The sequence below is a fragment of the Patiria miniata genome, unplaced genomic scaffold, assembly GCF_015706575.1.
Source record: "Patiria miniata isolate m_02_andy unplaced genomic scaffold, ASM1570657v1 HiC_scaffold_29, whole genome shotgun sequence".
In the NCBI taxonomy this organism is placed as follows: domain Eukaryota; kingdom Metazoa; phylum Echinodermata; class Asteroidea; order Valvatida; family Asterinidae; genus Patiria; species Patiria miniata.
In genome coordinates, this window is record NW_024037068.1 from 9,932,273 (window position 1) to 9,948,755 (window position 16,483).

The 16,483-nt window shown below is 41.1% G+C and overlaps 1 protein-coding gene across 1 annotated transcript in view; it reads right to left on the reverse strand.

Annotated features, from left to right (window-relative positions):
* Nucleotides 1–15,301, reverse strand: part of LOC119735780 (transportin-3-like) — a 31,208-nt gene extending 15,907 nt beyond the window's left edge. The window contains exons 1-11 of the mRNA XM_038209708.1: nucleotides 15,113–15,301; nucleotides 9,882–9,971; nucleotides 7,497–7,684; nucleotides 6,516–6,672; nucleotides 5,661–5,804; nucleotides 4,146–4,321; nucleotides 3,084–3,159; nucleotides 2,585–2,794; nucleotides 1,879–1,986; nucleotides 1,094–1,191; nucleotides 513–652 (exon numbers count right to left, since the gene is read on the reverse strand). Of these exons, the coding sequence (XP_038065636.1) occupies nucleotides 513–652; nucleotides 1,094–1,191; nucleotides 1,879–1,986; nucleotides 2,585–2,794; nucleotides 3,084–3,159; nucleotides 4,146–4,321; nucleotides 5,661–5,804; nucleotides 6,516–6,672; nucleotides 7,497–7,684; nucleotides 9,882–9,971; nucleotides 15,113–15,229 (1,504 nt within the window). The 5' untranslated portion in view covers nucleotides 15,230–15,301. The remainder of the gene's footprint in view (nucleotides 1–512; nucleotides 653–1,093; nucleotides 1,192–1,878; nucleotides 1,987–2,584; nucleotides 2,795–3,083; nucleotides 3,160–4,145; nucleotides 4,322–5,660; nucleotides 5,805–6,515; nucleotides 6,673–7,496; nucleotides 7,685–9,881; nucleotides 9,972–15,112) is intronic.
* Nucleotides 15,302–16,483: the final 1,182 nt, after the last annotated feature.

Below are 16,483 nucleotides of genomic sequence, written 5' to 3' on the forward strand. Positions count from 1 at the left end.
GCGACACCCTAAAGCACATTTTGTTTCTTGCTTATCCAACCTAAAAATAAATTTAGATTTTTTTACTCCATCCACACTAGCCCAAGGATGCTTTTTACGGACAAAGGTCATCTCATCAACACTGATTTAGGCCCAAAAAAAATATATTCGGTCTCTGGTCAGACCAAAGTTCTGGAATTGACGTGGCCACGCAGCGTTTTTTTGGGGGGGGCTTTTTTTTTTTTCTACAAGCTTGGATTGTACAGACAAGGTGGGGTACTATTTTGCTTTTTTGGTGTCCTTATGTACATTGGTGTCCTCCATAATATGCCTTGGTGCTTTCGATCATTTGCCTTGGTGCAATTTCCCATTCCTTGGTGCTCTTTGGTAAAAAAAAATTGAGGAGGTGCAGAAATAGAGGGCACTGTTGGAGCTACCGCGGAACATTTTGGAAAAAAAAAAGATCAACGCGCATGATTAAAATCGACACGCGCGCTGACCAGAGACCGACTTATTTTTTTTTTTGGCCTTACCGATGGTCTGTGGGTGAGTATCGATCCACTCCGATAATTCTCCCAGCATCTGGATGCTGGTGTGCTTGACCGCAACGTGGGTCTCATCTGGTAGGGCAAGGATTGCTTGGATGACTTGCGGAACCACGCCGTTCTCATCACTGAAACAACATCCACCAGAAATATACAGTCAACATTTCAACAAATGAAGGGTTATTTTTTGATAAAAACTAGATGAAGTGCAATTGCAAAGACATGTAACCGTTGTATAAACATTAAACCAAACTTTTCGCTAGAAAGGTTGCCTTTTTTAGCTAATATCGCAATAACTGAGTACGTTCAAGGCACTATAAGTTTGAATTTTTGACCAAGACTTACAGTAAATTTGGCCTAATGACCAAAAGGTGGTAATCCACAAATTTGGTTATTTTAATTGAGATTAACATTATTCTAAAATTGAAAGTAATTTTTCCCGCAAAGATTTGATTCAAACACGATATTTCAAAAAAACTAAAAAATTTCTTGCACTTTTCAGTAGAAGAACTGAACATTTGGTGTATTGGCCATAATTTGCGTTGAGAAAAAAATGGAATGAAACTTACGGCAAAACATTCTTAGCAACTGACGACATGACAAACAGTGAGGCCTCCGTGACGTACCACGTGACAGTCGAGCCCTGACTAGCTAAGTTTCGGAACATCTGTACAAATAAAATCAAAAATATGAAAGTGACAAATCAACAAATCTGGACTCTGCGCAAAAGTACCCCCTCAATGTTCACAAAGGGAGAGTTGGGGGAGACCAATGGGAGAGACACTGGAACGCACTGCCGACGGCGCCCGACGCTCACGCAGAGACGCTTTCCGATTTATGCAGATTCAGAATAAAATCAGTTGCACGTACTTCCCGCTATACACACACGAACCAATGCATGCACACAGTCGTGAATTTCTATACGCTCGAGGACAATGCTTTGTGGTTCCCTTTGTCCCTGTAATGTAACACTCTCCCGACGGCGCCTGACGCTCACGCAGAGACGCTTTCCGATTTATGCAGATTCAGAATAAAACCAGTTGCACGTACTTCCCGCTATACACACACGAACCAATGCATGCACACAGTCGTGAATTTCTATACGCCCGAGGACAATGCTTTGTGGTTCTCTTTGTCCCTGTAATGTAACACTCTCCCGACGGCGCCTGACGCTCACGCAGAGACGCTTTCCGATTTATGCAGATACAGAATAAAATCAGTCGCACGTACTTCCCGCTATACACACACGAACCAATGCATGCACACAGTTGTGAATTTCTATACGCCCGAGGACAATGCTTTGTGGTTCCCTTTGTCCCTGTAATGTAACACTCTCCCGCGTAAGGCAGCGTACCTGTGAGAAGCAGGTGGTTGACCCGACCAGGAAGATGACATCTTTGATGAGTTCTGAGACCCTGATCCTGAAGTCACCAAAATCATCGTTCTCGTCTGGGACACCTTCCTGTAACGAAATAAAGGGTCGATAAGGGTCGACACAAAGGGACAGTCAGGCAGATTGGTGCAAAATACGACAGAATTGCTCATTTGATGATTAAAGCATGAAAGTTGGCATGCAGTAAGAACATGCCCTAGAGAAACTTTAGGGCCATCGCAGATTTGCACTTTGAAAAAATATAGGTAGAAATTTTCAAAATGGCTACCGAGGCGAATACGAAGAAGTTTAAATGTCAGCTTAGACAAATCAAAGTAAAAAATTGACAAGCATGCGGAAGTATAACAAAATATCAATCTGAAGAGAGTTTCAAACCAAGCAATATTCATGACATATTTTGCCTTAGTTGTAAATGTGGTTAGTATTGCAAGCAAATGTGCAGCATGAATGCCTGTAATAAGGTCACTAGTTCACACCAGCATTGGCTTTACGCGCCGTGTAAGAACTGGTGTCATATGAAATTTGGACTGCGATGAAATCTGATCTCTTTTAGCTTACAGACAATAACCCTCACACCTGACTTGTCAATGTTCAAATTCTGTCCTCTGAGGTGCGTGCAATTCAACCAATTAAGACAACACCGGCAATATCTCTGGACGAAACTCACATGATCTGAATCCATCTGGCAGTGCGTGCTCAAGGCATTGACGAGCCGCTCGATGTAGGGCCGGTAGATCTCGTTCAGTTTGTCCTGTCGCCTCTTGTAGAGGATCTCGGAGAGGCGGTAGAAGAAGTTGAAGGTGATTTCCGCCACCTCGTACTGGCAGTGACCTACGCAGGTCAGCACAGCATCCAGAATGCTCAAATCTCCCAGACCCTGAGAAGGCACAACCAAGAAATATTGTCCGACATTTAACAATTTGTAACTAAGTCCCCCATATGATTCTCAAGAACAATTTTGTACTTGTTTTTTTCATACGGTGGAAGAGCATACATGTAAGATGCCCTTTATTTTTTAGCCATTACTCAGTTTACCATCATTTTTCTGTGGGTTTTCTTCACTTGAGTGCGAACAAAGAAAACAAGCAAACTCACTTTCTCAAAGGCAACAATTCAGCAATCTTTCAGATGATTTTTTTTTTGTCGCTATCTGATAACGTACGTACCTGATTTGGTGTTTCCACCATGACTTCCATGAACGCTTCAGCCAGTTCTGTGAATATCCTGCTGTAGTTGATCGCCCTGCAAATTTTCAGAATAGGTTTCATTAGATTCCACATGTTAATAGCAAGTCAGAGTGATTTAAGTATTTGGGAGGGGGGGGGGGTTTCAAACCTCAAGTATATCCTTAGTATTGGCTTCTGGCTCTTATGATTTTTCAATGAATTCAATATTGGGGTTTTTACCTTCACCTGTGTAATTCCATTAGGCCAAAAAAAAAAGTCTCCGGTTTCTGGTATGCGCGCGTGTCGCCGTAGCCATGCGCGTCGGCAAAATGAAAAATTTTTTTTTCAATGAGAGATGATGTCTCAAAACCGCCAAACTCACTGGTTTGACTGGAATCCTGCTGCTGCACAATTTTAACGTGTTTTTAGATTGGGTTATGGTCGAGAATAAGCTTTATGTGGCCTCTCTGGACTCCCATATATTTGCACTAAGTTTAGTCGGGCACCATTTGCAGTAATCAGCCGACATTTGAAGCAAAAAAATCAGTATGGGCAAGCTCCATACCAGAAACCGGAGACTTTTTTTTTTGGCCTAAGCTTTGTATACTCAGTCCTGTGGGGTGGGGGGCCTTGCCAGAAAAACAAGGACGAGCTTACTCCTGTGGGACACCAACCAACGACCTTCAGCATACAAGTGCACATGTCTTACCAATCAACAATCCAGCTCGTCAGGAATGGTTCAAACCTGATGTAGCAGTGAGTACCACAACCAAACTCTTGATGGTATTATTTCGTTGGGAGATTTTAATTCAACATCTGGTTCTTGCCTTTCCCTGGCGTATTATCATACAAGGCTTAAAGTACTGCATACTTAGTGCTGTTCGAGGAAAAGGGAGGCTTAGGATTAATAACCCTGCTAAGATTTACTACATACATGTACAAGTACAAAAAATGTACCATTGGTTTCAAGCCTACGGGTATTTGTGGATTTGGGAGAGCCACGAAGGCTGCCATCATAAATGCTGAGGGAATCAAGAATGACTGACCAAATGGAGTGCTTACTTATCCACATCTTCACCAGCGACAACCAGTGCATAGGATTCAGGTAGCTGCATGATACCCCTGTAGAGCGTCTCCGCTAGGGATAGATGCTCCTCTATATCCTCCATGGCATACAGCGCTGAGCAGATACAGTCGCTGGCTGCTTCGTGCAGCATAGAAGGGGTGTCGGGCTTCTTCTGGAAAAATGAAAAACAAAATCAGAAAAAAAATAAGTTTGACAAAAATACTAGCATTTATTCGATACATCTTGCTGTACCACCGAGAGGTTACTACAGAGAGGCCATTTTTGAAGAGTAGGATCTGTGGGAAGGATGGACATCCCGGATCCCAATTGCTGGAATTTAAAGGTACATAGGATCGTTTCCACTTTGTTCAATATTTTTTTCGTTTAAAACAACAAAATTGCACGAAATCTTAAAGAAGGTTGCATAAATAACTAATCTTTTTGAACTTTTAGTTCAGTGGGTATTATAATACATTTTTGAGGGGAAAAAAAGAAAAGATATGCAACAATTTTTAAAGTGTTTCTTATCTGGATTCTGTTGCTAAGAATGCAACTCAAAAAAGTGGCGTCACTTTTGTCAATGCCACCCTTCACCATTCGTGATTAGGGATTTTGTCAAGTTTGTAACAAAAAAACCAGTAAATTTCTACCACTTCTGTGCCCAGTTCTGTTCGCTGGACATTTGGTCTGCGAGCATGCGTTCCTGACTGGCTTTGCGAATGCGCGAACGTATCCCATGGAATTCCTTATTCGCCAGAAGGCAGTACAGAATTCATCACAAACTGAGGGTCCTACTTGTGGCACGCAGGGATGGGAAAGCGAAATAGCTATAAACCCTAACTCCCTTTGGACATCAAGTTTAATTTAAAGGGAAGATACAACATCTGCAAACATCAAAAAACGAAATGATCAAATTATCACAAAAAATCTTACTGGATTGTTAGGGAATGACGGTCAGAAGCATCCTGTAAAATCGTGGCTCCTGGTGTGCTGACATTTTCAAGAGAAACTTTATTTTTCCAGCGCTGGTCGGCCGACCAGCGTTGGAGAAAACTGGCTTATTTTTAAAAACTGCTCCTACTTATTCATATTGAGTTATTCCGCATTTTCTTTGCAATGGATATACACCTGTGAAGAGGTACAAGCCTGCCAGACTGATTCTCTGACCATACAATTCCCCAAAGTCTATAAACTGCTCTGTTTCATCATAAGTGGGGCCAGGGAACCAGTCTTCAAGAACAGGATTGGTTTTCTTGGTTTTTCCAGCATGTACAAGCCCAAAACGTGAAACAAGTCAGTTTAACAGTATTTGCTATAACATTCTAAATCCTCCAAATCCATTTATTCTGAACACTGCAGCAAAAGCGAATGTTGTACATTCCCTTTAAGAACAATTTGTAGAGCTCTACCGTCCTCAATCTTGCGCTACCTTTCAAAACCTCAAGGTAAATTTTTGAAGGACTTGGGAAGATTGGGGATAACAAATGGGTGTAAAGGCTTGAGCAACTCACCAGGACATCAAGGAGCAAGTTGACAAGCGAGCTGCCAGCCACGTCATTGCTGGGTAAGATGCCGGGATAGAACCAGCTAGAGAGACACTTGAAGATCCGGCCTAGAAGACGGTGATCTCCCATGGACGTCTCACAGCAGGCTCCCTGAGAAATCAAAGGTGGACAAGAATCTTCCTGAATCCTTCAAATTCTAACACTGTGCAATTTACACCACCAATAGGGATCTCCCACTGTGTTCTCCAACCTGTAAAAATAACCTGGTGCCCCGCCAAGCTTTCTGAGGCACCCGCCAAGCTTCAAAAGTTGCTGCCAAGCTTAAAAAGTTTGCCCGCCATGCTTAAAAAAGGAAAAAGTAATTAAAAAGACAAACAAGTGCCACTACCCTTTCCCTCCAGGGTATATCTTGGCCAGAAACTCTACCAAAAGCAGTAACATGCAATACTTGTCAAACTGACAAGCCTGCCCATTGTAGCAATCAATCAGGTCAAAAATCTCAAGGCCAAATTGCCTCAGAGTCCCTGGTCACTGATGTGTTAAAAAAGATGATGGTGAGCCAGTATTGCACTAAATTGTTAGAGTTACTGTGTTAGAAAAGCTGTTTTCTGTACATAAATTACATGTTCATCTGCCCTTTAGCATAAAGAAATGTATGACTGCAAAAAGCGCCCCAAACATAATTTTAGCGCCCCCACCCCCTCCGCTTTTTGATGGTGCACCGACCTTTAATTTTCGAAGTTGAAGTTGGCACTGACGCACATGACCCAGCCTACATCTGGGTACGTTCTAAACCTTTAGTTCTGATTACCCAAGTGGACCTCAACACAATACCATTTATCATTTGTGGTAAACACTTACCATGATTCGGACGACCGTCGGAGCGACCTGGGCCAACTCGTGAGTGAATTCTTCTCTCCTGTTCATGCCGAGACGTAGGGACCGGCTATGGACCTCTTCTGGTAAGACCGTCAGTAACTCAAGGAGGATCGGAATCTGGGAGGTACCAGCAGCAAACCTACAAACAAGGATCAAGTATTAATTAAACCATTTCCTCAAAAAGTAAACTAAAAATAAAATAACACAAGAACCTCCTGGAAGAAGTTAAGAATTAAATAATGATAATAGTAATCGGCACTTAAGAATGCTCTTATTAGTAAACTAAATCACAGCGCTTACAGTATTATTACCCCTGATCATTGGACCAATTAAACATTCCAAATACCATCTCAGCTCCCTGGGGAGTATACAGCTCGATGCTGCCTGTTAGGCGCAAGGAAGCTAAATCAATCACAATAACCATCTCTGCCCTCACAGGTACCCATTTACTCCTGGCTGGGGAGAAGCAATGAGTGACAAAGTGCCTTGCTCAAGGGCACATGCACCATGACCCCGCCAGGACTCGAACCCACAACCTGCAGAATTACCCACAGACCAAGAATTCAATGCCCTTAACCATGAGGCCATGGCACTCCACTAAAGTTTGAGATTGCAACAATTTGAACTGAAATATTCAGAAACTGCTAAAATCTTCTGTCAGGTTTTCACAAATCAGGCATGGCATTTGACCCTCGGTCAAAAAATAAGCAAAAGTGTCCTGCAGTATGGAATGCTGAAAATGGAGCAAACAATAGGAAATTAAAGAAGAAAAAAATAGGAAATCCTATTAAAATCGGAAAACGATATTGCCTGAGAAATACACTTGTTCAGATCCAACTTCAGTTTCAATCTTCTTCACGTCAATCTTCTACACAGCCTCCCCTAGAATGATGGCGGCCGACAGGGTTACCCTAAAAAATATGGTTTGAAGTAGATGAAAATATATAAGATCTACCAACGCACCTCTGAATCAGATAATTTGGAGAGTTCTTCCACATAACCATCTGCAGTGCCAGGTCGGACAGGGCCAGGCATAGCTGGGTCAGGATGATCTGGTAGTTGGGATCGTTGAGGCTCTCAATGTGGATGATGAGGGAGTCCCTCAGGGCTTGGTGGGAGTCCGGTGGTAGCTCGTGGAAAGAGTATTGGATCTGGGGAATGATCAGAACAAAAACGCAGGTGAAATATGTGATGCAATCAAGCTGCAAAAAAAAGATGCAAGATCAAGATGCAATAAATGAGTCGTTTGTCTGAAATTATGATTTTAAGATGGACATTCCAAAATTCACTTTTTCGTAAAATCAGAAGGTCACATATGTCCTCTTTCATGACAACTATTTTTTTTAATGAGAAAAGCTCACGATGAAGTAGTTAAAATGTGACATTTTTGATAAGGAGTTCATATTCAATAACCTGAAATAAAGCCTGTTTATCGTTGCTTAATAAACACTTCAATTTTGAATCGTTGATTTCTCTGTTTTCTTCTTTCTGATCTGCCTGTGTTCTTAGTTCCATTACTTCTGAACGGAAGGTCGTATTCACATGGGGTTTTCATCAAATATAAACTGAAAGATAGCTCTATTCAATAATGTAAAAAAAAAAAAAAAAATCGATAAGGGCCGACAAACGACTCATTTAGCTTGATCGCATCACATATAGTATCAGTACTTCATGTGTCCAGTGTGAGATTTTTTTTTATGGAAGGTTGTTTGTATGAGTCGCACATGGTTTTGGGAAGAACTGATTGACTTGACACTTTTGGAAAGTAGGCTTTTTTATCTTCATTTTAAAAAAAGTTCTTCATTTCTGGACACAAAATGTATACCAAGTTCATTCAGCAATGCATTCAGCCATTTTCACTGATGTATAAACAAGGTTCCCACAGAAATCTTTGAATGAAATTTCGTGAATTTGGGCTTTCCATCACCAGTTCCTATGTGTTTCGGCATCCGGTGTATTTACAATACAGTCATCATATCGAAAACAATGGTCCGTGTAGTGTGCATTACCATCAACAAGATGGCCTGCACCTCCCCTCACAGCCATCCGATCCGCCCACTTTTTTTTAGGTCAGTCTTGCATGTCACCCAAAAATCTTAAGGCATTCTGTCACTGCCTTCCTACCGTAGCAGTTCATGGTACTACAAAGTGCTGAACACTACTAAAAGCACATGAAGTATATAGGAATTAACACATAGTAAATAATAATAATAACGTGCTTATGTAGCGCTTTCCATCGTATCAACGATCTCAAAGCACTTTACAACTATTACCCCGTTCATCAGGCCATGGGACCACGCGGCAGCCGATATCAGCGCTCAATCGGTCCTCGACCCTTACAGGTACCCATTTATACTCCTGGGTGGAGAGAGGCAATTGTAGTTAAGTGTCTTGCCTATTAAACACCATGTTCCTGGCAGGGTTCAAACCCACGCACCTTCATACATGAGTCAAACACCGTAACCACTGGACCATGGCATTCTACAGTACGCATCATCACTTATTGGTTGTGCAGGATTCCATGACTTTTTACTTGGAACATCAATTTTCCATGACTCCTCATAAAATAACAAAATTTATTCTACGCCAAGATACAGCACAGTGACCCTGTTTGATGAGGAGCACACACAGACTAGGGCTGTGCATTGGAACATGGTACCCAACCGCTGATGTCAGGAACCAGTTCCAGATTATGGAAAAGAGTACATCCGTAACCAACTTTACAAATTACTTAGGACTTTTCAGCAGGGTTCGACCTTAACTTTTTTGTTCACTAGCCAGCCGGGCTACTGAAACAGACTCTTAACTAGCCCGCAGGCATTTTCACTAGCCCGCACGTTTTTTCTTTTACAGAGTGTCTCATAAACAACAATGTGCATACATGTAAAACCTGTATCCTGAGGCAATCTTGTCAGTGTAATTTAATAAACAGATCAAATAATTCCACCCTCTAAAGGTAAACAGTTAATATAATTAGACACAAAATTGAGATACAGGTTTGCTTTCTGAATTTATTGAAAGGTTTTGAATGCCACTTGTGGGGAATTTTCAACACGAAAACTGGGATACATTGAAAACTAAAACATATTTCACGTTTATGTGCATTTTAACGTGTAACAGATGACGCTCGCAAAAGTTGCAGTTTACATCGTAAATGTATAAAGCTCTTTCGACAACTTCCAGGATTTGAATTTTGGGTGTTGAGTTTCTTTTACGGGTACCCTGATACCCGTGTTTTACTTCAATAGGGCACCTAGTTCAAGTACTACCCATAAATGAACATTACTGGCATTAACCCCCTCTACCCTTCAGCACACTGCTTGTGAAAGCCCATGGATGTACACACACCTTGGATCGCATTGTCTGTGCAGCAAAGTAACACACCTCCACGTCTTGCTTCATCCTCAACAGCTGGTCTGAGATCTGCCAGGAATGCACCTGTGACCAAGAATACAAAACAAAAGCAAAGACAGTCAATTACTGGTTCCAGCAACGATGTTGAATTTTTGACAACTTGATGCATGGGGGGGGGGGGGAGTACAAAACGAAAAACAGAAACAGTAGGCCCTACATTGTTTGTTCAACTTGATTCATGACGGAAAAGAGACAATTTCACGCTGCTGCTTAAGCTTGTGTTTTAGTCAAAAAGTTGTTGACTTTCGTAATTTAGTAATATACCTATTTTATAAGTCAAATCCTCAGATGGGAGCTTAGTAGCAAGGTCATCCAAGAGAAGAAAAAAAGAAGAAAAAAAGGAGGCCGGCAGGAAAAAGGAAGCAGTCAGGGACGATAAACTGGTTTATTTTTTTACTTGGCCTTATTTGCTTTAATACATTACTTTGAAATGTCACTCCCCATTTACATGTAACAGTGTTAAAATTGAATGATGATAGATGATATTTTTTATTCTAAAATTAACAGCAAAGTTTCAGGGCCACAAGAAAAAACTCCCATAATCTTATAGTGAAGTGTTGCTGAAACTACATGTATCTTGGGTTTTACACATGGAAGAACTCTAACTTCCATTTTCAAAATATTTGGCAGCTCAATAATTGCGTGCAACTTGCCCGTGATTACACAAAACTTACCGATCCCATGTGAATTGAAAAAGAAGTTATCAAAATATTAAAAAGAAAAAAAAAACACTTCCTGAAATACTCCTTAGTCACAGACGCAGACAAATTTTGGAGTAATTTTTAATTGGGGCTGGGAATACTCAGAACTCTCAAGTGAGTTTGGCAAGATTACAGGAGAAGATAAGCCAGTCCCTAGTTGTTTACAAATCAAGTATTTCCTTGAATTATGAGCCTCTATTTACTGACAGGAAATTGGGGCAAGACTTGACCTTCGTTGCTTCAAAGTCTGGCTCAATCTTCTACTGCTTCTGCATGTGTACCAAATGTACACATTTTTTTTTAAAGAAAGCATGGAACTCCTAGCCTATGGAATCTACATGTAGATATGCCCGAGCAAGCGTCTATGATATAACAATAATCGACATTTAAGAACGCTCTTATTAGTAAACTAAATCACAGCGCTTACAGTATTATTATTACCCCTGATCATTGGGCCAATTAAACATTCTAAATACCATCTCAGCTCCCTGGGGAGTATACAGCTGGATGCTGCCTGTTAGGCGCAAGCAAGCTTATTCAATCACAATAACCATCTCTGCCCTCACAGGTAGGCCTACCCATTTACTTCTGGGTGGAGAGAAGCAATGAGTGACAAAGTGCCTTGCTCAAGGGCACACGCACCATGACCCCGGCTGGACTCGAACCCACAACCTGCAGCTTTACCCACAGACCACGAATCCAGTGCCCTTAACCACGAGGCCACAGCACTCCACATATTCAAGCAGATTATGACAACAAAAAGCAATGGCAGCCATTGACCAATCAACAGCTTTCTGCTCTAAATGACGTCACAACTTCTAAAAGCAGAGCTCCGATTGGCTGGCACACGAGGTCGCATGAAATTTGCATGTACATGTAGGGAGTGTGGCTCTGCACATGTGAACCTCTAATCTTTGGACCATGGAAGTCCATGAAAAATTGTGGGGTTTTTTTAACCCACGGCTTTCTCTAGATACACGTACATGTACCAGTTTAGTCCAAAAATTTCAGACTCTCAATACTGTGTTTGAGAGTCCCAAAACTTAAGGTATTGAAAACATGCAAAACAAGAAAATAGACTGGCACCTAAAACAACCAGTCTAGCAACTGCATCAATCAACTTTGCCAAAAGAAACATCTGCCATATCTGGTACTAGTCTCTATTTCTACACATTTTTCCATAATCAGCCACCAGACTAATGACAATGCATGAAGAGGTCAGTATTTTGAAACAGTAGGATCATAATTGGACATGTACACAATGTACATTGTACCAGTTTAGTCTTTAGCCTCGTCACTTGACTTCCCTCTCAGGTGCAAAATATTGAAGAAAAGTCTCCTGTACAAATTAAGTTGAGTCTTCAAACTTGGTTGGTGAAATACTGAGAACCTTTTCTTTGCCCAATGAAAATTTGGGAGAATTTTGCTGGCTAAAGAGTGAGTAAAGTTGGCCTGATTTCGTTTTGCATGTTTTTCAGCCCTCAAGGTCCCAGTTTGGTACCAGTTACACTTTACTTCAAACTGAAAGGCTGAAGCTTGAATGATTAAATAAATATTTTGATCTTGAGAAGGATGGTAGCATCAGTGAGTATACAGCAGCAGCAAGATCGATTTGCATAACATGACATCACAGCTTTTGGGTTATCAAGTTCTCACATTCAACATGGCTGCCATCAGCAGCATGAGGGCGCACTATACACCGAGCATTACTAGAGTCAAGCAACAGCCACCGAGCCTGCTGCGCGCCATGTGACTGACAGCTGTTGATCTGCAGGTCAAGCTACCAGCATGCATTGCAGTTACCTCGCCATGTTGGAATTTAGTTACACTCAAACATGTATAACGAGTCTCAATATTTTGTGTTGTCGGGCGCGCGGTGCGGGTGGCGTCAGACGGGCCAATCACGAGGCCACATGATAAACGCTGCGGATAATTTGGAATCGCACTTACGATCCGGACATGAGGAGTGCCCGTCTGACGCCGCCCGCGATATGCACTATAACGACAGTGTCTGTGGTCGGTTCCCAGACCAAAAGTCTCTGACGTCACGCCAACAACGTTCTCCAGTGTTTGTCTCCAGTGTTACATGTTAAATTCCTGACATGAGAATGTCAGCTGGAGTTACTCTAAAGCTAGTCCTGGATGAGAAGTTAATCTCGCTCAAAATCATTAGCAAATTCGCTAATTCAGTTTCAGGCATCCAGGGGACGTTTGCTGTTCTTGCTGTACTACAGAGCTTGTGAAAGCATACGGCCGGATGCATTCGGGCAACAGTACCAAAATGTGCTCTAAAAAAAACATTCTTCATGAAATTTATTCACATTTCCAGAGCTTCCTGGATTTGTCTGCAGACTTCAATGAAATCATAAGGTAAGGTGAGCATTGATGTGTTTTGCGGCCGATAGGTGGCAGTCGAGTATGGAACTCATTCCGAAAGAGGGCAGGGTTTTGATTATGAATGGAAAGTTTGTTAATCATGACATAGCCTCATAGGGGCCTAGACTGCTAAGTTAAGTAGACTGCCTAAACTACATGATTAGGGCCTACATGTACATAGCCCCATAAATTTGGCCAATTTACTGGACTACCTCCGTAAATGAAGGCCACACTTCCACCATGTACAAAAACATGTCGAACTTTGTCAAATGTTGATTTTCACATTTAGGCTTAGTTTGTAGTTTATTTTTGCTTTAGAAGCATACTCACCCTCTTTATTGGCTAATCAGAAAGTGCTGCCTTTTTCAGATGTCTTAATTTACGCGAAATTTCATGTTGAGATTTTGATACACAAACGTGTGCAAACGAATATGGAAATTTCACGAAAAATAGACATCTGAAAAAGGCAGCACTTTCTGATTAGCCCATAGAGGGTGAGTATGCTTCTAAAGCAACAATAAACTACAAACCAAGCCTAAATGTGAAAATCAAAATTTGACAAAGGTCAACATGTTTTTGTACGGTGTCGGTCGTTTCGTACCCAATTTGTTTCGTACCCAGGTCGTTTGGTTACCCAGGTCGTTTCGTACCCAAGATTCATTGCACACGTGACAAAGGGTTCCAAATCCTTTTCTATTGAAATAAAAGGGACAAAATATGTATCTATTAATGTATATATTCTCCAGTTACCCGGGTTTTCAAAGGGATAAGGCTTTTCCTTTGAAATGAAAAAAAAAAATTTGTAGATCCCAATACAATAGATTTTAAATTGGTTTATTGTGTTATTCCAGTGTAATATGTTCTTTCAATATGAGTTTTAAAAATTCAAAAAGGGAAAACAATCTTTAAAGGTAGAGTCCATCATTTGCAGCCATCCGAAAAGTAACTGGCGTAATTATTGTTGAAAAACTAACTTGGTTGAAAGATAGTAAGGAGACTAAACTCCCTGTGAATTGTTCTTTCTGGGAAGCTGTCATTTTGAAGTAATCAACGAAAGAAGGCATTTCCAACGGTGATTCTTAAGAAGCACCGTAGGAAAATTTAAATTAGTAGTTCGTTTTGTTATTCAGCGCAGCGCGCACAAGTATTCGAACGACGCACACGCGCGCGCGGTTGTTATAATTCGTCGGATCAGTGTGCGACGTCGCGTATAGTTGCAATTCAAAACAATTCAAAAACATGATTCAGCAACTTTTGATTTGAAATTGAGATCTTAGAATGCTGTTTTTCTCAGAATGTACAGCTGAAGCTTAGCTGAAACTTCATCAGGTTAGTTGCTCAGTATCCTTCATTAGATTTTGAACTTTTTTGTTGCTTCAAACGAACAAAATGCACAAATTACAAATGATGGACTCTACCTTTAAGGGCGAATCGGAAGATGATTACGTTCATAAAAACGGGAACCAAATGTGTTTTCCAAAGGATTTTTCGCCGCTAGAGGGCCCACATTCGGTAGCTAGGTAGCTACTGTGCGTGAATGCCACCGCATTGGTCGAGACTTCATCAGTTTTAATACACATTCTGAGGCAGAATGATTGGCAGTGAAACAGACAGCCAGTTATGTAGGACGTAATCTAAATCCCTGGGAACTTGATAATGATGCTGCGCGTTGATGACGTCACAGGAGCGGGTTTGCATGACTGGCTTAATCTCCTTTGTGCATCATAATTGCTGGGTACGAAACGACTTGGGTACGAAACGACTTGGGTACGAAACGACCTGCTTCGTTTTTGTACATGGTGGAAGTACTACAAGTGTGGCCTTTATTTTACGGAGGTAAATAAATGGCCACATTTTGGGGCTAGGGCCTACCCTAAAACAAAAAAAGCCGGCGCAACCAATATCACATATTTATATATGAGGCAATATGAGAAAATCGCCGTGAAAATAAAGTTTACTAAAAATAAAATATCGACCAAAAAGCCACTGCCTAGATTAATTCCTACTGTCCGGAAACTGGCACATGTTAATTGTACACTCATTCAATGCACGCTCATCATGTCATACGGAACTGATATAAAAACTCACGGATCGTTGGAATTCCTGCAGCCACCGGGACGCCCTTTCCTTCTCTGAGGCATCAGGATTGTGGTAGAGGGCCGAAATGGCCTGAATAACCGTCTCGATGGTTGGTGGTGCATCCATTTCGAACTCAAGAAAAGGGCAAAATCTACTCCCTTTCGCGGTTCCTACTCGGAGTTTAGTCCATGCAAATAATTTTACTGAAGTTTCGCCGCATGGCGGCGCTATACAATCTTATTATTATTTGGAGTCTATGACTGTCGACTGAGTCTAGTAGTCTGTGAGTCTATACGGTATAGTACATTTTTCTCGTCTTCCACCACAGTGATCCGGGTTCGATTCCCGCCTGGGCCAGTATGTGGATTGGGTTTTCCACCCTGCCTGATTCCGTGGATTTTCCCCAGAATATTAGTCTGGGGGGTTTCCTCCGAAATCTAAAAGTGTACACTTCTTGTCATTGTCTTCTCTCTACAGGTTTCTTCATAATAGGCCAGAAAAAACATTTTGACAAAAACATAATTATTAACAACCATATAATCTATTATTTGGGGGATTTCTTTGAACTTGTTCAAGACCCCCACGTTAGGCAACCCTTCGCCTAAGGTTTATAGCGCAATTTACGGACACCTCATTTTCCCCCCTTTTTTGTTTGTTTTGTTAGGCAACCCTTTGCCTAAGGTTAAGCGCAATTTACGGACACCTTCTTTCCCCCCCCCCCCTTTTTTTGTTTTCTGGGCTAAATATTATGATTTTATCATTGTTCACATGATTTTCCATATAGTTTTACTGTGCCAATAGGGGCCTAAGTAACTTTGTGAATTGCATGCTCATCAATATCGAGGTTTGGCAAGACTACTTAATGATATCAAGGGAAAAGTTAAATGAGCACAATTTTAGGGCGGGTAGCTATTTTTAATTCCTCATAATTATCCATTCTCTTATATGATTTAGAAACTATTATTGAAGCAAGGATAATTAGAATCCAAAAATATACTTTTAAACATAAAAAATACATTAATACCAAAATATGGGAATAAATATATTACACGGAGGCTATTTACGACTTATGCAAATAAGGAAGCCTTCCCAAAATAATTTCAGGTGTCAACACTTCTAAATATCTTCTTTAGGGCTATAAGAATCTATCTGCCAAGTTTGGTGCTTTGGACCAGTCGGTCACGATTCCGACCATATGCCACCTGACTAAAAAGCGACGTATCTTCCAAACAAACAAAAAAAATAGTTCGAAGTCAATTTTTTAATGATATACTTTAACTTGCGTGACAAATTACAGGTCAGGTGTAACAGGGGCACCAAAAAAAGGTCACTCTTTTGGACCTCTGATTCATCATGACCCCTATATTTGTTTTTGGTAAT